At 37.5% G+C, this 22,142-nt stretch overlaps 1 protein-coding gene across 1 annotated transcript; it reads right to left on the bottom strand.

Annotated features, from left to right (window-relative positions):
* Positions 1 to 20,669: 20,669 nt before the first annotated feature.
* On the bottom strand, positions 20,670 to 22,100 carry OXA1L (OXA1L mitochondrial inner membrane protein). The gene has a single exon (XM_089736456.1). The coding sequence runs from the start codon at positions 21,929 to 21,931 to the stop codon at positions 20,741 to 20,743; it is 1,191 nt and encodes a 396-aa protein (XP_089592582.1). The 5' UTR covers positions 21,932 to 22,100; the 3' UTR covers positions 20,670 to 20,740.
* Positions 22,101 to 22,142: the final 42 nt, after the last annotated feature.

Raw genomic sequence — 22,142 nt, forward strand, 5'->3', positions numbered from 1 at the left:
CCAAGCCGCTGCCAACCTCATAATAAAATAATAATAATAGCGTACAAACAAACTCATACAATTAATAATCTGTTCGTTTTTACTTGTTAGTTTTTTTTTCATTCGAATTATATATACCTTTTTAGCGAAGCTGGGAGTAAGTGCGAGTTTTTTTTTTTAACAGCAAGGCACTGATCTAAATAGTATCAGAAACATGCAGATGACTGAACAATATACGCTCGATGAGGCAGAATAACTATCTAGTTTAGAGTTCGTTGCCAATGAGTTTATATAAAATTGTATAAAACTTTCTATATTTAGTATTAACATTACACATTATATCTATACTAATATATAAATCTACAGTGTTTTTTACGGATGTTCCGTTATAACTACTGAACCATGCATCCGATTGACTTGAAACTAGGTATCCATGTAGAAAATACATGTACTTAATGAATAGGCTAATATTTATATGAGTGTTGGACTCCCTACACCAGTTGCGGGGGTATTAATGATGAGAACGTTTGTGGGGGTGAGAAATAATAATGTTAATTTTAAAAGCCCAGCGAAGCGGACGGATACAGCTAGTATATTATATGTGTTGATCAAATTAAAGAGACCTTAGAGATATTTCTAAGATTTTCATGTAAAATTTTAAACTAATAAAATAGAATTTTAATAAAATAGAAAACTTGGGAATATTATCAATACTAAGCTGCACTAAAAGTATCGGGAATGGAATATTTCCACTGTTCCTGTCATATTAAAATCTTTTTAATTGAAAACTCCTTGGTTTTAAAAATCGAATACCATTTATTTATTTAAAAAAAGATTCTCAGTCTTGTCATGAGGTTTTGTCAAACTTGTTTAGTCGTTGAGAAAATGGAATTGACTCGAGAAAATTCAAGAGCGATGATTTATTATGACTTTGGAAGTGGTTTAACACAAAAACAGTGTGTTGACCGGATGATTTCTGCATTTGGTGATGAATCCCCATCCAAAACCACAATTTATCGCTGGTTTGCTGAGTTTCAACGTGGACGTGTCAAGCTCAGTGATGATCCCCGTCAAGGTCGTCCAAAAACTGCAGTCACCCAAGAAAACGTTGATGCTGTGCGTAAGCTGATTGAGGAAGATCGACATGTGACATACCGCGAAATTCAGGCAACTTTAGACATTGGCATGAGTCAAATACAAATAATCTTGCATGAACAATTAGGTGTAAAAAAGTTGTTTTCCCGATGGATACCGCATTCGCTCTGTGAAGAGCAAAAAGCGGCTCGCGTTACTTGGTGCGTCAGAACTCTAGAAAGATTCCACGCAGGATCCTTAAATGCTGTATACAACATTGTATCAGGTGACGAATCCTGGATATACGCGTACGAACCCGAAAAAAAACCCAGTCACGAGTTTGGGTGTTCGAAAATGAGTTAAAGCCAACAAAAATTGTTCGTTCACGGAGTGTTGCAAAAAAATGGTGGCCACGTTTGTCTCCAAAACCGGCCATGTTACGACTATTCCTCTTGAGGGACAAAGAACGGTTAATGCAGAATGGTATGCTAGCATTTGTTTGCCACAGGTCGTTTCTGAACTCCGTAAAGAGAACTGCAACCGCCGCATCATCCTCCATCACGACAATGCGAGTTCTCACACCGCGCACAGAACAAAAGAGTTTTTAGAGCAAGAAAACATAGAATTATTAGACCATCCGCCGTACAGCCCCGACCTAAGCCCTTATGATTTCTATACTTTCCCTAAAATAAAGAATAAATTGCGTGGACAGAGATTTTCATCACCTGAAGAAACTGTGGACGCCTACAAAACGGCCATTTTGGAGACCCCAACTTCCGAATGGAATGGTTGCTTCAATTATTGGTTCCATCGTATGGAAAATGTGTCAAATTTCGCGGAGAATACTTCGAAAAGCAATAAATACATTTTTAAATAGTAATGTTGTGTCACTTCGTTAATTCCCGAAATTTTCAGGGCCGCCCTCGTATAGTCGAAAGTCAATTAAATATACATTTTTAAAGACAAATATAAAATTACCGGACAGATCTTGATAGGTTTTAAAAGTGACCACATGAGAAGAATCAGATTTAAAATTAAAAAAAAGCATTAAAATCAGTTCGTCTAGTAAATAGGTTGAGGTGGTAACACAAAAAACACGGTCGATTTGAAAACTTATTTTTTTGGAAGTCGATTAAAAATATGATATCGATCGATATATATAAAGATATTCGTTTTCTGAGAAATTCAGGTTTTAAATTAAAAAAAAGAATTCTGAATTACTTTCTGATGTTCACGTGAACACATTTTCTACAGTTTTATGAAGACATAAATTGGGCTATAAGAATTCCTGTTTCCAACTTTTGAACTGTTAGTCGAGACGAAATCGCGACGGAAAAAAGTTACGCTTAAAGATAGGCTAGTGCAGTACTAGTGATTGGAAAATGACATTAGTAAATACAATCCAAATCAATATTTTGATTGTAATGTCTACGAAATTGAGACCAGTAAGTGGAAGGGAAGTGTCTTCCATCTTGGGAGACGATTTTCTAATTTAAAATGCTTTGGATCAACATTCGTATAAGGCACGATTTATTTGTAATACAGATACGTAATAGAACTATCAGCTCTTTTCATTTCCCAATATATGTCCTTCTTCAAACGAGGCTTGTGAAGAGTATTAAGCGGTAGGCAGCGGGTTGGCTCTGCCCCTGGCATTGCTGAAATCCACGGGCGACCACTTACCATCAGGTGGGCCGTACGCTCGTCTGCCTACAAGAGCAATAAAAAAAATTAATTTTTTTTTTTTAATAATTTTCAAATTAAAATTCGCTCAACTCACTTATATTACAGGACTTTTCTCAATAATATCGTTAACAAAAACTGTCGAGAGTGCAATTCGAAAAAGTCATCAATAAAATTACGTACAATCCTAACAAATTTTGCAGATGGATACAGAAAAAATATATAAATAAATCAAAGATTTTGGAACTTGAACGATTGCTGTGCTATTGTAACATTCTTATATAGATTTAGAAGCAGTGAGTTATAGTTTACTTATTCAAAATACCAACTGGTGCCACTTTCTTTTTATGGGTCCCTTGATAATAATTTATTTTGTGCGAGTGCTCTCGCAGATATGATGTCGTTTGGGCGTCCCGAGCTTGGAACGAGAGAGTCTACAAGCGTTTTCATTGAAATCACAAGAAGACTCTTTTTTTTGTTTAATTGAATCTAAGAACTATATGATTGGTAAGAACGGAACATATGATAAGAGTTTGAAAAATGAAGTCGTCGCGGCCTAAGGGATAAGACGTCCGGTGCATTCGTGTTGAGCGATGCACCGGTGTTCGAATCTCAGGCGGGTACCAATTTTTCTAATGAAATACGTACTCGACAAATGTTCACGATTGACTTCCACGGTGAAGGAATTGACATCGTGTAATAAAAATGAAACCCGCAAAATTATAATTTGCGTAATTACTGGTGGTAGGACCTCTTGTGGGTCCGCGCGGGTAGGTACCACCGCCCTGCCTATTTCTGCCGTGAAGCAGTAATGCGTTTCGGTTTGAAGGGTGGGGCAGCCGTTGTAACTATACTTGATACCTTAGAACATATCTCAAGGTGGGTGGCGCATTTACGTCGTAGATGTCTATGGGCTCCAGTAACCACTTAACATCAGGTGGGCTGTGAGCTCGTCCAACCATCTAGCAATAAAAAAAAATTAAAAAAAATTAAGTGAGAGAAAACGTTAACAAAGGGAAAACAGAATGACAGAGAAAGGCAAGATATGGCGAAGACGATTAAATAAGCAAGACGTAAATAATTGTAAATAGACATGCTTCAACAAAAACCGACTTCAAATGGACAAAAAAAGATATACCAAAACAAAATTAATATACACTAAAAACAATAATCATCGAAATCGGTTGGCGTGATATTGAGTTATTGAGTTATTCATCTATTTGTCGCGCACGTACCTAATGTAAATTTAAGACTTATATGGTTTTCTCATGGATACTGTTATCAGAACTGGATTAAATTGAAATGGGACTACACGGGAAGCGTCAGCTTTCTAATAAAAAAAGAATCATCAAAATCGATTCACCCAGTCAAAAGTTATGAGGTAACAAACATAAAAAAATATACAGTTGAGTTAAGAACCTCCTCCTTTTTTGAAGTCGGGTTAAAAGGTGTCAATTCATTTTTAATTATAATAACAAAGAAGATTTTGGTAAGGAACAATAAAAGTACAACAGTGGAATAGTTTTATTTTATGCGCCACGATCCCAATTCTACATTTATGTTCCTCTACTGTTATTATTTTAATGCTTTATTTTCTGCAACATCACGATTTGTGTTGATTGCTCAACACACTAAGCCTTTTAGCGGACAATTTGGTTGACATTCTTATTTTGTATCAATTACTAATCTTTTAGTCTTATTTTACCAAGATTTAATTTCTAATCTTTTACTCTAATCGTTTGGTCATCTCGGTACAATGACAAGATACTTTTTTGAAACGTACTACAAAGCGCGTGCGGGGCCCATTTTGAAAAATAGAGTGAAAGGTAGCCTATATTCTCTCCCGGTGTTCAAATTATTTCAACTAGAGGTCCCGCAGTAGTCGAAATTCGACTATAATTAATTGGGATTGTAAGTTTGTACACTATTATGATTGTATTTTATACTTCTTTAATCACAAATTTCGCCAAGACTACACTATAAAAAATATTAACAAAGACAAACAATATTTTTAATCGCAATTTGACAACAGACGTCAAGAACAAAAGTTTGACAATAAATAGTGTGCATGCGTGTGTGCGTCAAGTACATGGTATGTAGTGTGTGTAATGTTTTCTTTATTGATTTAATGTATCTTCTAAGCATTATTTTAAAAAAATATTAGCATTGTGCACTTCTTCTCTATATTCTCTATAAGTGTGGAAAATTTCATACTCCTCCGTCCGCGCAACTTTCGTAAAAAGGGATACAAAGTTTTTGCTTCACGTATTAATATATAGATACCGAATTTCGTCAAAATCGCTTCAATGGTTTGAACGTTACACAAAATCAAAATAAGACTTGTACTCATCATATCGCAAGAGTATAAAAATAAGTTTCCATATTTTGCAAGAAGCGATATTAATAAAACAAAATCTATATACTCTATTTACCTTTCAACTTTGCTAAGTAGGTCCGCCGGTGTCTGATATGAAATACACAGAAACAAAATAAAATTAATACTGTAAATTATCCCCTTTATAATTTTATTACTTTTCTGCATTGTACAGACACATCGGATTCTTCTTTACCTTTATTTTATGTATATTCATTGATCGATGAGAATACATCTAAAATGTTATAGGTAACATTCAAAAATTTATATATATAAAGTGTAATATAAATAAATGAACTATAATCATACTAAAACAACGTACCACAACGTAAACTATTCAGTCTTCAGCTAAAATCGATTGCCTCAACTAAGAACCTGGTATGTCGATACATTTATCTGGAGTCATTCATAAAGATACCTTCCACTTTAAATAATAGCGTGTATAATAGTGTGTCAGCACACAACTGAAATACGTCTTAATTTTTTTAACGTGCTTCGTCAAAAAGTATAATATTTACTTTCAGCTACAAGCATCGTCGTAAATAAGATATAGGTCCACGCAAACAGCAATGCGCGCATATGCGTCGGCTAGTCAAAAAAGCCACTCTGGATCGCACCCGGCCCGAAAGTACCCATTACGCTAGCAGCATTGCCACGCTGTATGGCAATGGATAATCTCTGGACCAGGTACGACCCAGACCGAGGATCGTGGCCTCGCGCTCTGAGGCGGTGGCCAATTGCGGCAATAAATTTTTTGGCCTCTGAACTCCACACACCTGCCGTTTCCAATGCCATTGGAGTATGTAGATTTCAGAGCAGCATACTTGGAATGCTTCATTTCAGCCGACGCCTCAGCAGCAAAGCCCGCACATTGTCGGGTCTCAAATAAGTGACACGCCGCGTACGTACAGCTACAGGTTGCATCCCACAACAAACAGCGTCCCTTTTCCTAAGGAATTAGAGTCAAAATACGTCCTAATATGAAAAATTATTTTTGTTATGAAAATTTGTGTAAAATAGAAGGACACACTTGTAAGCAGATTAATAACTTGTACAAAACTGAATAATTCAAGAACACTTCGACATAATATGAGACTTACTAGACGACTTCAAATAATCTTATGCGACTTCAATATCACATTATACAACTCATTAAATTTCCATAACTATATCTTTGTAAATATAGGTACGCTTTTGATAATAAATATACGAATAAATTGACTGCTCATAATATATTAAAAAAAGAATTCGATTACACTTTCAAATTTAATACAAAAATATTTCGTTTGTTTTGAATTTTTTATGCTATTTCTTTTACAACGTCTTGATTTAAGAGAGCGGGTTGCTGTAGCCCACGTGCTGAGCTCTGAGTTCGATTATTAATGCATTAAGCAGTTAGTTTGTGTAGGCAAGGGCTTCTAGCCGTAAGCCGTGTGATTATCGAGGTTAACTACTCCCCATCCGAGTTACCTATAACCATATTAGCCAATATTCATATCAATGGAGATATTATCTGTAGGCCAAATAGGGTGACCATGTTACTTGTAAAATATTTCACACTGGAGACTTAAATTAGTACCTTTTCAAGCGTGCAAACCGTATCCAGGGCAGATTGTAACAGCTTCTATAAATCAATAGTAACTTCAGAGTCACATTTAATCTATAAATAACAAACTATAATATATACATATCTCGTTTGATCTTGACGTTAAGAATACCAAACGTATAGTAATTAGTTTAAACAAGTAACTGTATGCTTAATGCGAGTTTTTTAACGTTCTCGATAGCGTAAAAGTTAACTCAAATTTGTATGCAGTTGGAACAGCGCCCCTAGCGGCAAACGTAGGCAAACTTTTTTACTGGTGGTAGGTCGTAGGCGAAGGCCCTTCAAGATGAAGGCCATTTCGTCTTGAAGGGTGGGGCAGCCGCTGTACTGTAAAAACTGAGACCTTAGAACTATTATCTCAAGGTATGTGGTGGCATTTACGTTGCATATGTCTATGGGCTCCGGTAACCACTTAACATCAGGTGGACCGTGAGCTCATCCACTCACCTAAGCAATAAAAAAATAAAACGGTCCAACTCCATACAAATTTGAGTTCACTTTTACGCTTTCGAGAACGTTAAAAACTCGCACTAAACACACTGTTGCCTACAAAATTCAACACATCAAAAAACAACTTTGTCGACATCTAAACATTACTAATGTGAATAAAAAAAACAAAGGTTCCTTAATCAACTATCGTACTAAATAACAAAATAGAAATGCGACTCTACTCGCCTATCATGTCAGTGTGGCCACAACATACCGATCATGGTTATTAGAGGACCCGAAACAAATCACATACGTACGTGTTCCAGATAAAGCCATAGTTATGAAAATGGCCTCGCTAATGACATAAAACATTATTTAATCTACTGACCCGACACAAGTAATCGAAACTGGACGATACAATGCGCTGAATGTGAACTAAGTTCGTGTACATTAAACATTCATCTGCTTCTCAGCAGATAGAACTTACCCTTGCGAGCTTGCAGCATACCACCATTCCTTAAGATTAAAAATATTGGTTAGGAACTTTATTATCATGTAAGAAAAACAGAGTAGCTCAATATTTTTCAATACAGCGATTAAATAACAATTTGGCGTCGTTCAGTAGAGCAGGAACTAGGCGTCTTGGGGATGACGTGAGAGAAGGTAGAACAGACTGTCCGAAACCGCTGCAAACGGAAGAATTTGATTCGAACTCTACACCCCAGCAGAGGGTAATAATAAAGAAAAAAGAAGAAGAAGGTGACGATTAAATAAATGATTTCCTAAGAACATATATGGTCATAGTATTTAATTATCTATGCAGAAGATATGAGACCAACTTCTTTGCTGCCGCTGCAAATACTCCTGACTGTTCAACCTTGACAATAGTATCTCGGCTTATTTCCTGACCTAATTCTCTCTCTTAGACAAAAGACATTTCGTCGCCGATGTCTCATTCTCTCATTTCTTGATTCACTTCACACCCCATATATCGAAAGTATTTCTAAATCATTGAACTGTAAAAATCCAAACATTGAGGAGAGGGTAATCACATTTTATGATTTTTCGACGTCAACACATCGAGTATGTTTTGAGAGAAATTCTTGAGGAGATTGATTTGAGTTGAGAAATTCTTAAAGATTTTTTTTATCACTTCATGAGACAGCTTCATTTAACGAAAAGCTATACAATACACTATACAATTATGTCAAAAAATAGCTTACTAACGAAAAAGTAAATGAACATACAATGCAAAATAAAAAGAGACAGATATAAAATCTAAAACAGGATGTTCTACAAAGACTTTTGTTTGTATTTTAACTTAAATGAGTCAGGAAGGAATAGCGGTGACTAAAATTTTACTTTCAAGAGAAAGCGCTGTAATAAAAACTGTCTTTACGGTTAAATCCTCAAGATAGTCGTCATTCGTACCATGTACAAAAAAAAGAAATGTTATTAAATAATTTTATGCGAACAATATTCAAATATCAACGAATAAGCTTTTGGTCTTTCATGACCATGAACACTGTAAGCTATTCTAAAAAATCGGATATTACAGACGCCAAATTTAAGTGTAGAAATAGCTTTAATCATCTCAACGACTCGCAAAAAGCGGCACACTCCAATCATTCGTTTAGGATTGTTGAGTCCTCGTATTTTAGAAATTGTCAGGCTCGGAAACGAAGGGAACACAGACCTTTATTAATTCAGAAAGGCTTTCACATTATCGAGATGAAAGCTGTCGAAGCTTACTATATTTATTTTCCGTCGTTCGTTTTATTAAATGAAAATTTCGGTAAATCGATTGTCGATGAAAATACCTTGATTAATTTTATTGTATGAATGGGAGAACAAGCTCACCTAACATGAAGTGGTTACCGGAACCCATAAGAGCCACCACAACGTAGATGTTGCTACCCACCTTGAGATTTAAATGGAAATCTCCATTGTACTGCATTTATGTTATCCCATCCTTCAAACTGGAACGCATTACTGCTTCGCAGCAACCAGAGTTTTCATTTCATTTCTTCTTATCCAAAATCCCTAATATCAAATGTTCAATAATCTTATATGGTCACCAGTCCAATTCAAGCTATAAAAAAAATATCCATAATTTGTACTGATCTACGTGCAATTTTTCGCTTAACGTACGGCATAACAATAATCATATCTTTTTCGATTCATACGCGGTTAAATAAAGGAAATTGATTGACCAAACAAACGATCTCATTTCTTTTAACGGCGACATAATTCCTAGCTATTGCCTACATTATTGGTTATGAATGGTACGCTTTAAATGCAAATAAATAAAAAACGGAGCGTTCCCGTGGAAAAAATGAAATAAAACAGCTATAAAACGGGTAATAATAGTCATATTTCAATATTACAGCACCCGAGGGACGCTGTGATTGAGGGTGGCTGGACAAATCCTGTAAGCAGAAGACGAGTACCAGATTTTGTCGCAACAAGGAAAATTTGAACGTGATTAATAAACTGAATAAGCTACGCTCATACAAAAGTTTTATGAAGGAAACAAGATTGGGGGAAAAAAGAAGAAACAATACACTCCTTTGTTACGAAAATTTTCAACTTGATTTTGTTGGCTATCAAGATTCATTTGCGGTATTTCAATTGAAAGTGTTTAAGAGGGGGAATCTTGAAAGAAAAAAAAATCAGAAAACGAGAACCAGTAATCTGCAAAATTAGTGACTGCCCGGAAGTAAAAGAATCCGTATAACAAAAACTGTACACATGATACGAATAAATTTCATAGTAAACATAGTGTAAAGGTAAAAAAGTTAAACGTTCAATGAAAAATTCAAAATTTCTCCCACATGCCCAAATTCTTCGGAAATAGAAAGATCACTTCGACTGAAAATTTACCAGTTGTGGTTGGACTTGATTTAGCCGGTAAGTGACGATGACAACTCATTAGGCAAAAAGAAGGTACTATAGGGCCAAGGTTGATGACTATATAATGGAATATTGTTTGTAATTACAGTTTTTTGTAACGCATAATTCCAGGAGCATCGCCAGTTTATCTCAATGTGCCACATCATGGTGTTCATACATATAAGTTTCAATTTGATCGGATAATTAGGAGTAAGCTAGAATTTCAAGATTTATGACAGTTAATTATAACTTCCCAAATACTTTTTTGGGAATAGTTTTCAGAACATTTCACAAAACAAATTACGTAAATTTTAAAAGAAAGAACATGTTAAATATCACATTTGCCTTACAAATCAGACGCCTTTCAGAATAATTGTAACGAAAAATCTTATTACACAATTATTCTTCAGAATCAAGAACGAAATGGAAAAGCGACGCGGCCTGCTTGGAAATTTTGATATTTACTCTCTTAATTCACTCTCAGAAGCCGAGATTATTATATGCCGTACTTATTAAGCTGTATTCGCGACTTTCATGAGCTTTTTGCATTCATTTTCAGGATTTACTCCATTTCATTTGCATAAAAGTGGACGTAATAGATGCAGTCCTTCACCGAATGAATCTTACCTTTCTTTACCAAATCACATAATTTTAAATATAAAAGTGTGTGTCTGTGTGTGTGTGTGTGTGTGTGTGTGTGTGTGTGTATGCATGTGTGAGCATTTGCTCTTCTTTAAAAATTACAGAAGTTGTAATTTGTGAGTGAGTTGCAGGATTACCTTACGACCTAACCTCACCTTACTTGTCATATTCAGAAATCAGATCGATACGACAACAATAATGTTACGCGCTGGGGTTCGGGATAAATAAAACTTCCACCGAACTACAAATTAAAACTCTATTTAACACTTAAAACAGAACACTTTACTATAGGTAATTCACTTCTTCCACTTCGCTTCAGCTGACCTGTTGCTGTTTCGCTTCGGTGTTCCACGGTCGGCGTTGCAGAACCTTCAATCCGCCTTCGGTCCAATTCCTGCTGCCACTGAACTCTCATGCGAATACCTTCTACCGTGTTCTTCGGTAAAACTGACATTATTTATCCCACTTCTGAGACCAAATTATTACCTGCTAGGGTTCGCGATAAATAAAACTTCCATCGAAGTACAAATTAAAACTCTTTTAAACACTAAGAACACTTATGGAATAGTTTTAATTTCTCAATGCGCTTCTTCCACTTCGCTTCAGGTGATCCGTTCGCTGTTTCGCTTCGAGTAGAACCGCTCAATAACTGCCTTCATGACGTCATCTCTGCAACGCTTTCATAGTCGATACGACATCTCTACAATTATCGAAAACATTCACGGTAAGACCAGTCGTCTCGATATATGTTTCCGCTATTTGATAATAGATGGCGTTACACTTCTCGAGCATTCTCGATTTTACTAGTTCTTTTGATATTCGTTTCTGCTATTCGCTGTCAGATGGTGTTATTCTTAGCAACGTAACAATTTGTTATACACGCTAAGCTTCGTTTACATATTATTATTAATATTTCTATGACTCGAGAGATTCGGTAGCCGGTGGTGCAGTAGTTAGCGGCCCTAACTGTTTTGCCAAGAGTCGTAGGGTCGATTCTCGCATCGGCCACATCGAACAATGTTGTTTGTTTTTTGTCTGGGTGTTTATTATTTTTTTATGTATGTATATATTTAAAAGTGTTCTCCCAGTATGTACCCATAACATAAGAGAACTTTAATTTGGAGCCGGATAACCGTGGGTGTTTTGTTGCCAGTTATTTATTATTATTTATTCTATATTACTATTTTATTTTTCTTGGTAGTAAAAACACGTTTTAAAGCCGGCCAGTTGATGTTCATATATAAATTACCAACGCGGACGCTACAAACATCAATACACGATTACCACTTCAAAAGTTAACGATTCAGAGAAAATCTTCTATAGAGCGGATCACATTACTCAGTAGACCAACGGTTAAAATGGTATTGTTCGGAACTTGTATATAAAAACTTATCTTGAAAGTGTCGTTAGCGAAATTCAGGCATCTGTCAATAAATGTGATCCTCTACTTTACCTTGACATTAAAATACCTAATAATATTTGATCGAAAATAGATAACTAATCTACATATTAATACGTGAAGCAAAAACTTTATACCCCTTTTTACGAAAATTGCGTGGACGGAGGAGTATGAAATTTCCCACACTTATAGAGAATATAGAGATGGAGTGCAGAATGCTAATATTTTTTTTAAATTATGCATGCAAATACATTAAATCCTACGATTAAATCAATGAAAAATCATAACACACTACCATGTATTTGACACACACATATAAATATTCTTTGTTTATTGTCAAACTTTTGTTATTGTCGGTGGTCAAATTGAGGTTAATATTGTTTATTTATTTAATATTATTTGTTTAAAGTATAGTCTTGGCGAAATCTGTGATTATAGAAGTATAATATTCTTTGAAAATAGAACCTTAATAATGTTCAAACTTATAATTTCAATTAATTAACTGCGGGACCACTAGTGCTTATAAATCGTTCGACAATAGAGATGTTCCAAGATCCCCACTATACACAAATAGCTCTAAAGCGTCAAATGCAAAGTGAATTCGAATGTAGTCCCGAGTGTCACTCACCACGTGTGTAACATCTATCAGCTGAATAGTAATATTCTAACGTTTCGTAGATTTACGGAATAAATCTGCAGGGGAAAAGTAGAAAAGTGGAGCCTCCGGACTGAGTTATGCTTTCGTGTGTAATTTATACGTAGGAAAATAAATAATAAACTTCTGAGGGTATTATTTGGCTTAGTATATTTAGGTAATTTGATTTTGAATTACATTGTGCAATGACAACCAAATTGAAATAAATGATTTTTGAATGTAATGATTGTTGTTTACAAAATCCAACTCTCATTGGTAGTTCGCTTTTCCACGGTGTTTTTTGAAGTGATATCTTCTTTTTCTTTTTTTTTATTGCTTAGATGGGCGGACGAGCTCACAGCCCACCTGGTGTTAAGTGGTTACTGGAGCCCATAGACATGTACAACGTAAATGCGCCACCCACCTTGAGATATGAGTTCTAAGGTCTCAAGTATAGTTACGACGGCTGCCCCACCCTTCAAACCGAAACGCATTACTGCTTCACGGCAGAAATAGGCAGGGTGGTGGTACCTACCCGTGCGGACTCATTAGAGGTCTACCACCAGTAAAAATTCTTAAGCCGTAAGCCGCTTCGTTACGTAGCGCGTTACGGCACCAGTCTCTCTGGCTTCTCTTTCTCTCTCGCATACGGCAGCGGTACTGCGGAACGTATGTAACTCCTAACCATTTATATATTATTTAAATCTAGATACTAATATTGTACATACACAAAATTCTAATATTTCAAGACTAGATTGTAACTAAGAATAAAATATATTTTATAATCAATAAAAGGTAGGCAGCGGCTTGGCTCTGCCCATACACACATACACATTTTTTTTTTCAACTTAAACAATTTCAATATTAAATAATTCAACTTAGATTAGTTTCCGTTATCACTTCTGTCAGGGTCTCGAAACGCATACGTTTTTTTTTTAAATATCCAATAAGCAAAAGGTATGCGACATAAAATTTTGCATTTACATTACATTTTTTAACATCGCCAGTGACATAACAGAGGAAATTGGATGTCGTCGTTAAACCATAATAACACCTACATATACTCTATTCGAGAAAAATAACTCACCCACCGAATGCAGTTAACACAAGCGCATAATTTTTGATTCAAATACAACGTTAAAACATAGTTAGATCCCTTGGATTGCGAAGATCTGTCCATCTTTCAAATCTTTGACATAGCAGTGGCTGTTGTGCGAAATAACCTAAAAAGATGTGTAGGTATACGACCAAGGGAAGATCTTCCACCGCGCGGGTGATATTGCTCGATAGACCGACGGTCCGAATGTTGTTGTTCGGAACTTGTATATATGCAAGCTTATCTTGAAAATGTTGTAAGCAAGATTCAGGCATCTGTCAAATATCTTGTGTTCCATGATGGCTACCGCCTACCACCACAGCTGTATAGAGTAGCACACCAAATTCGTGTTACGCGATCGAAAAATAATTCCAGGAATTCTATACGCCCACCTTAAGGCGCAATGTCTTACCTATTAATAGACTGACATACTTAGCTACTTATGTAGTTATTAAACGGCGATGATTTATGCGCAGTTTTGTTACACACATTCTACAAAGTCACTGCAAAGGCTTCGGTTCTTCTATAAAAAATTTCCACCACTAATCTACAAAAAAATGTGATTTAAACAATGATTTTAAAATAATTAAAACTTATTTTCATTTACAACCCGCGAAAACGAAAATGAATCCAGGACTGCGTTGCAACGTGAAACGGCAGGTAATTATTTTGTAAGTCATCGTAGTCATGGGATGCCCGGTGTAACAGTATCGAATAATATACCAATGTCCAAGTCCTATACTCAAGTACAAATATATTTAAAGAAATTCATGCAGCATCTACTCACGAACAGCTTCCAGCTTGTTATGGTAGTAGAACCTCTCTTGAGTCCGCGCGGGTAGGTCCCACCACCCCGCCTATTTCTGCCGTGAAGTAGTAATGCGTTTCGGTTTGAAGGGTGGGGCAGCCGTTGTAACTATAGAGAGACCTTAAAACTTATATCTCAAGGTGGGTGGCGCATTTACGTTGTAGATGTTTATGGGCTCCAGTAACCACTTAACACCAGGTGGACTGTGAGCTCGTCCACCCATCTATGCAATAAAAAATTTAATAAAAAAAACAATGAATAGAATCTTATGTTAGAAATCAAAACGTCAAAAAATTTTATAATCATTAGGCAGTAAAGAATTTTACACCGTACACCGATTCCGACGGTGTATTTAAGCCTGCACGACTAATTATCACCATCCTGTCTGTTTCTACCATGGAGCAGTCATGTTTTTTTGCCATTTTAACCAGCATACGGCCAACCTAAAGTTTAAAAAAGGTAAAGGGAATGGTTAGTGTCAGTCATTGACGTCAGCAATACATAGGGGCACAATCAAGTACATTATAGGGGCACAATCAAACTGATACCGCTGCGCACTCTCCGCACATCTTGCCTAAAAAATTCTTAAAAAAAAACGGTGCGACTCGATAACATCTTGACCATCGCAAGCTACATATCCAATCCAGACAACCAAACATATAACAGTCAGCAGGCAGATAAACAGTCGCCGTCGCTCTAAACACGTCATTTCGGATCTTCCCGATCCATTAACGGTGCCTTTAGGCATTCCAAACACCGTACACCATTCCCGGCGAACCCGTCGATGAAGGGTTCTTCATGCAACTTAACCCACAGATTTCTACTGGTGGGAGGACCTCTTGTGAGTCCTCACGGGTAGGTACCCGCACACTGCCTATTTCTGCCGCGAATCAGTAATGCGTTTCGGTTTGAAGAACTCATATCTCAAGGTGGGTGGCGGCATTTACGTTCTAGATGTGCTATGGGCTCCGGTAACCACTTAACATCAGGTGGGCCGTGAGTTCATCCACCCATATAAGCAATAAAAAAAAGGTACAACCCACCGAGTTTATCGCCGGATTTTTTCAGTGGGTCGCGTTTCCGATACGATGGTAGATTCAGAGAAATACTACTCTTACTGGAGCAGACGTTAGCAAAATCTCGAAGGCTGAGCACCGCGAGCTCGCCTACACGTTCGGTGAAGGTAGCTCCTAGAGGTTACTAGCAATAGGTAGGCAAAAAAATGCTTGATGAAAGATATGGTAAACACCGTAGCGCAAAATTCATTGCATAATCGGATGTTCCATGGTAAAAATGATGTCTGCACTGTGAATGAACGCAGTGGTTCTAGTTATCACGGATAAATTCTGCTCCGGTGTGTGGGATGCGTTGGTAATGACGACATGACAGCACCATCTCAAACCAAGGTTGCATTCACATTCGGTATCAGTAACTTAACTTAATCTAACCCTAAGTAGACCGAAAGGTTGTCTATCGATATCTTGAAAAAACACCCGTAATGTTTCACTACATTACTTTGCGACCAGTAAAATGGTTTGAGGTTATTCGAAAACACCTATCAGAATCAAGTGACTTCGTTCCAATTAAAACTAAAGTCATCCGTAGCACAATATCTTGATTGATTGGGTACTTGTTTCAAAACTTTAATTAATGAAATAATGAAGCACGCACCCAAGAAGTCCAAATTACTATCCAAAATATTCCACTAACGAACCAAGTTTCGGTAACGTATTGTAGGATATCGATCTTATAACAATAATAAATTACATCTCAACGCGCCTAATGTTTCCTCGGACAAATAGAACTATCTTTATAAGTTGATGCATATTAAATAGAATGTAAAATTACGCGGTAGTTAATTACAGCACAATATTCAAACGTCGACGATTATTACCTTAGTCGTCCGTGACCATGAAATTTGTAAAGTATTTGGAACGTCAAATTAATTTAACGTCTATGACAAACGCGAGATTAAACCGTAAAAGTAGATTTTCTATAGCTCCAGAACAATGAAGAATTTTTTTGTTGCCTTTACTAAGATTAAGAAAGAAATTACTCATAGTTTTACTGGTGTTTGAAAGAAATTTTACACAAGTATACAAGTGTACACACACTATAGACGGTTCAACTATTTCCTCTTGTAAAACAATAACATGTATCTACTTGCTTAGATACTGTAAAGTGCATTATTTGAATAACTTGGCAACTTACTTACAAATATATATAAAATATAATAGACACCAACCCAACAAAAAGGACAGCGGTGCTATTTCAAAAGGGAAACTACACGAATTTCCTCCCGCCTTAGGAGGAGAAATCTCACACCCCCGATCATCATCCCCTGTCATCCTCTTCGGCCAACCTATTCCCTAGGCCAAGAAGGTCATGTACCTGGGAATCACCCTGGATGCATCCATGACATTCCACCCGCATATAAAATCAGTCCGCAACCGGGCCGCGTTTATTCTCGGAAAACTCTACCCCCCATGATCTGTAAGCGAAGTAAAATGTCCCTTCGGAACAAGGTGACACTTTACAAAATTTGCTTAGGGCCCATCATGATTTACGCCAGTGTGGTGTTCGCTCACGTCGCCCTCACACACATAGACACCCTTCAATCCCTAGAATCTCGTATTTGCAGGTTAGCCGTCGACGCTCTGTGGTTCGTAAGGAACGTCGACTTACAGGACGACCTCGGTCTCGAATCGAAAACACCTGAAGTCAGCGCGGAACGTTACTTCGATAAGTCTATGTGTCATGATCATTGCCCTATCGTTGCCGCCGCTGACTACTCCCCGAACCCTGATCACGCGAGAGCCAGTCACCATCAAACCCTAGACACGTCCTTACAGATCAAATAACTCTTGCATTAGACGCCTTCAGCTCTAACACTAGGAGTGGGCTTAACCTAATCTAACCCATACCTCAGCCCGCTGTGTTTCTCACCGGATCTTCTCAGCGGGTCGCGATTCCGATCCGGTATTAGATTCATTCGCGAAGCAGCTGCTCTTGAGTTGTTAGGTCTCCTTTGGAGGCGCTCAAGCAGCTCTTAGCAAATCCCACCCCTCCTGGCTGAGCCTTTGCTCGCCCACCTGTCCTGATTAAACTAGAAAGGCCTCCGGGCCATCAGTAATCCCTCATTCATAAAAAAAATCTTTACACTATCATTGATCTTATTGGTTAACAAAGTATCAAGAAGCAATTTTGCACTTTAACTAAAAAGGTCTCGTCACATGACAAGCATAATAATATCACAAAACTATATTACCCAAAAAATATCTTATGATATCTAAAATAAAATAGAATCGAAATATACGTAGTTGATAGGTATCATTCCCATTTTGAACATCTGTAATTGCGTCCTAAGTATTCAGCCTTTGAGCCTTTTGCTTTGTTGAAACGGCAATGGTTTCCCCTCTTTATTATTATTTCCGTCGAAAACATTCCAGCACTCGCTCACGATGCTACCCTCTAACAATACATATTTTTGGGAGCGTCCCCATTTGTATTCCAATATTCCCTGGATATTATTGTTCTTGCTAGTTCTTTGTGCGCGAAGTTAAAGTAGGTACTTATTTATGTATTATAATAATGTTTTATATTTATTCTCAGAGGGAATAGTTGAATTATTAATGGACGCTTTGGCAGTTCTTATAGCTACAAATCCAATAAAGATTACCTTAAACGTCCGTGTCTTTGTTTCCTAGTATTTAAGTAATCCTATGAAGCAATTTGGAACGCCTTGTGGTGACCGGTAAAATAGAGGGAAAAAGGCCTAGGGGTAGAGGTCCCAAACGATGGTCGGACCAAATAGCGGAGGAACTGGGGATACCTATCAGCGACGCACTCCACCGGGCTGCAGGGCGGGATCGATGGAGACAGTTGGTTGACGAAATCGGGCGGAGTCACGATCCTCAGCAGTGAGGAACTGATCGAAGAGAGAGAGATGAAGCGTTTAGGGTTAGACCTAATGAGAAAACAAAACCCTTTTAGTATCGTCGTATCATATAAATATGTAATTCCGGAAAACCTGGTAGGTACCTACTATAGCGTATAAATGAAATTTGTACTCTATTACCCTTTGGCTAAAAGTCTACCGAAGTTTTTGATTTCATGGAATCCTTTTTTGGAATGAAGATTATTAAAAGGACTTACTATCTCGGACGAGGCCATTTTCAAACGCGCAGTGGCTTTGGTGCTGTCCTCGGACATCACCAACGCGTTGAATCTTACATGGTCATCGCAGGGACATTTCAGTTTCGCGTCCGTGCAAAACTCCGCTAACTAATCGGTTCCTACTTCGAGTTTTTTTTATTGCCATTGTAAGCAGACGAGCATACGGCCCACCTGGTGGTAAGTGATTACCGTCGCTCATGGACATCAGCTATTCCAGGGGCAAAGCCAAGCCGCTGCCTACCGTTTAATACTCTCCGCAAGCCTCGTTTCAATATAGATATCTCACGGTGCTCGGGAAACACCGTAGAGGGAAGCTCATTCCAAAGCCAGATGGTACGTGACAAAAAATATCTCTGGAAACACACTGTGGATGAACGCAGTGGCTCTAGGTAGTATGGATGAACTCTACTCCGGTGGCGAGCAGTGCGATAGTAAAAACGAGACGATCTCAAACAACTCCTCAGAGCACTCCCCATGGAATACAACAGGTTGATCGAGTTACGGTAGCGCGGTACTTGACTTCCTCTTCGAGCGCGGCTACGACTAAGCCCTGCCGGTCGAGTGTCCCCTGCACCCTTCTGCGCGACTACCACGAGTCTGTCCATTTTACCAATGACAATGTAGCTGTAGTTATCGACATGATCTGGAGATTGGATCTAGAGGTGGCGTTCGACAAATCCGAAGAGGCCCGGTTATTTCACAGACCTCTAAGAGCGCCATCTGCCGACCCTAATTCTAAATCAGTCTTGATCCATATTACATAAAACTGCCCTACGCATTTTTTTCCATCACCTTATTTAATAAAAACACAAATCTCATAAAAAATATTCTCGACTAGCCTAGACTAGAATAGGTGTTATGTCGATGTCGGTGTCATGTCATTTTGAAGTCGTCGTGGCCTAACGGATAAGACGTCCGGTGTATTCGTGTTGAGCGATGCACCGGTGTTCGGATCCCGCAGGCGGGTTCCAATTTTTCTAATGAAATACGTACTCAACAAATGTTCACGATTGATTTCCACGGTGAAGGAATAACATCGTGTAATAAAAATGAAACCCGCAAAAATTATAATTTGCGTAATAACTGGTGGTAGGACCCTTGTGAGTCCGCACGGGTAGGTACCACCACCCTGCCTATTTCTGCCGTGAAGCAGTAATGCGTTTCGGTTTGAAGGGTGGGGCAGCCGTTATAACTATAATTGAGACCTTAGAACTTATATCTCTAGGTGGGTGGCGCATTTACGTTGTAGATGTCTATGGGCTGGAACCCATAACCACGTAACACCAGGTGGGCTGTGAGCTCGTCCACCCATCTAAGCAATAAAAAAAAAATAAAAAAGATGTTGGATTCGCACCACCGCCCACTTTATTTCTGTCGCGAAGATTTAATGCGTTCTTTTTTGAAGCAGGGGCAGCTGTCATACTAGCTGAGACTTCGAACTAATGTTTCAAGGTAGGTGGCTGCAGTTACATTGTTCACGCCTATAGATTTCAGTAGCCACTAAGCTGTGAGCTAGTTCACCCGATTAAGCAAAAAAGAACATTGAAGTAAAAGTATGTCATACGAAACAAATTGTTTCCTTTACTCAGGATATGTTATCCTTGGCATATTAAAAGGGCACCACTGACTTAAAAATAAAACCTAAAAGAACTCGGCTCGAGCTCACCTAACTACATCCAATGTATTCTAGTCTGTTCACTTATATTATATTAAAATATACATATACATACACACATAAACAACAACAACTCATACTTAAACCCCAAATACCTCACACTCCTTTATATGTAGTTATTTTAGAGTTATTCTAATGACTAGTTTGACATATAATGATTAATATAATTAATTCATTAATTTTAAATAAGATCAAGAGCATATTCTTGTTTTGTAATTTTTATTTAATTTTGTCTTATATAAACATAACTAGTATTTTAGCTCTAAATTAATATTACTTTGATTTTGCTTGTATGTTTGTCAGTTTTGTGGGATCATATTTATATGTTTTCTGTAAGGGTCCCTTGCCTGCTTTTGTGAAAATCATTTCATCAATCCTTTGTCTTTCAGCTAATTCTTTTGAAAGCTTCATATTTGTCCATGAATCTTTTGCTCCTTCAACAAAACCTTTCTTTTTTATTGGTAAAGCATCAGCAGAATGTTTTATTAACTTTGGGATCTTAAAGTATTCTCTGACTGCTGGAATTTTTAAGAAACCAACTTGCATTAAGGATATGAAGTTACTGGAACACCAATAGACTAAAATGGCACCAGGAAAGTTAATAGTGAAGGGTATCATTACTAAAGGAATTGCCCTCAAAACATATCTCATAACTTGCATATTCTGTGCATCGAGACGTCCACCGTCTACTCCTAGTTCTATTGTTGCCCACATAGTTGCACTTGTGATAACTGGGAGTAAGAAATATTGATCTGGGACTGTTAAGTCTACAAACCACCATAAGCCTCCATGTGTCATACTTTCTACAGGACAATTAGCCATTCCTCTTAATCCCATAAAAAAGGATATAAACAGAGGTGTCTGAGCTAATGGAACTATTAAATTTTTAAGAGGGTTCAATCCTTTTTCTTTCATGAAAAGCATCATTTCCTGAGCATATCGTGCAGCTTCAATTTGATTTCCAGTCTGCCTGGCTTGTGTCATTTTCATCTGCAATAACTGTACTTCTGGTAGATTATTGTTCATTTGTGCACTGTTCCTCTGTGATAAAATCACAAGTGGGAACATAACAACTCTGACAGCTATGGTGCCCAAGACAATTGCACCCCACCATGGAACATCTAACGTGACGTGCAGATATTCGAAACAGTTCTGCACCAATCCAACTGGTCCCCAACCTCCTAGGCCTATGCTGGCAAACGTAGGTTCACCATTCGCAGCAAAAGATTGGACTGCACTAACAGCATCTGATATCGTTGTAGGATCTGGAACTGGAGGTGGTTCTGGTATGCTGTCCGCTAGAGGTAGAGTTTTCCCTGCATCACTGCCAAGTGTTGATGCGAATCTCACAGAACCAGCTGAAGAATAAACATAAAAAATTCTCGGTGTTCTAACCTCAACTTTCTCACAAAATAACTTCATAACAGCGCTGCGTCGACCAGGACGGTTTAGTAACTTGAACATGGTGTATTACGATTATTTTTCTTCTAAATAAAATCACTATTTAGTAAATACAACAATATTTAAATACAAATTTTAAAAATACACAATTTATATTCACACTTTTCTGACGTAACATTTTTTTTTTCAATTCTATGCCGTAGATTAAGTTGTATTGGATATAATGACAGTTTTTTCTGATCTGTAAGTGTCAATTCTGTCAAATGTCCACAAA

The sequence above is a fragment of the Bombyx mandarina genome, chromosome 21 (genome assembly GCF_030267445.1).
Source record: "Bombyx mandarina strain Sakado chromosome 21, ASM3026744v2".
NCBI classification, from domain to species: Eukaryota; Metazoa; Arthropoda; class Insecta; order Lepidoptera; family Bombycidae; genus Bombyx; species Bombyx mandarina.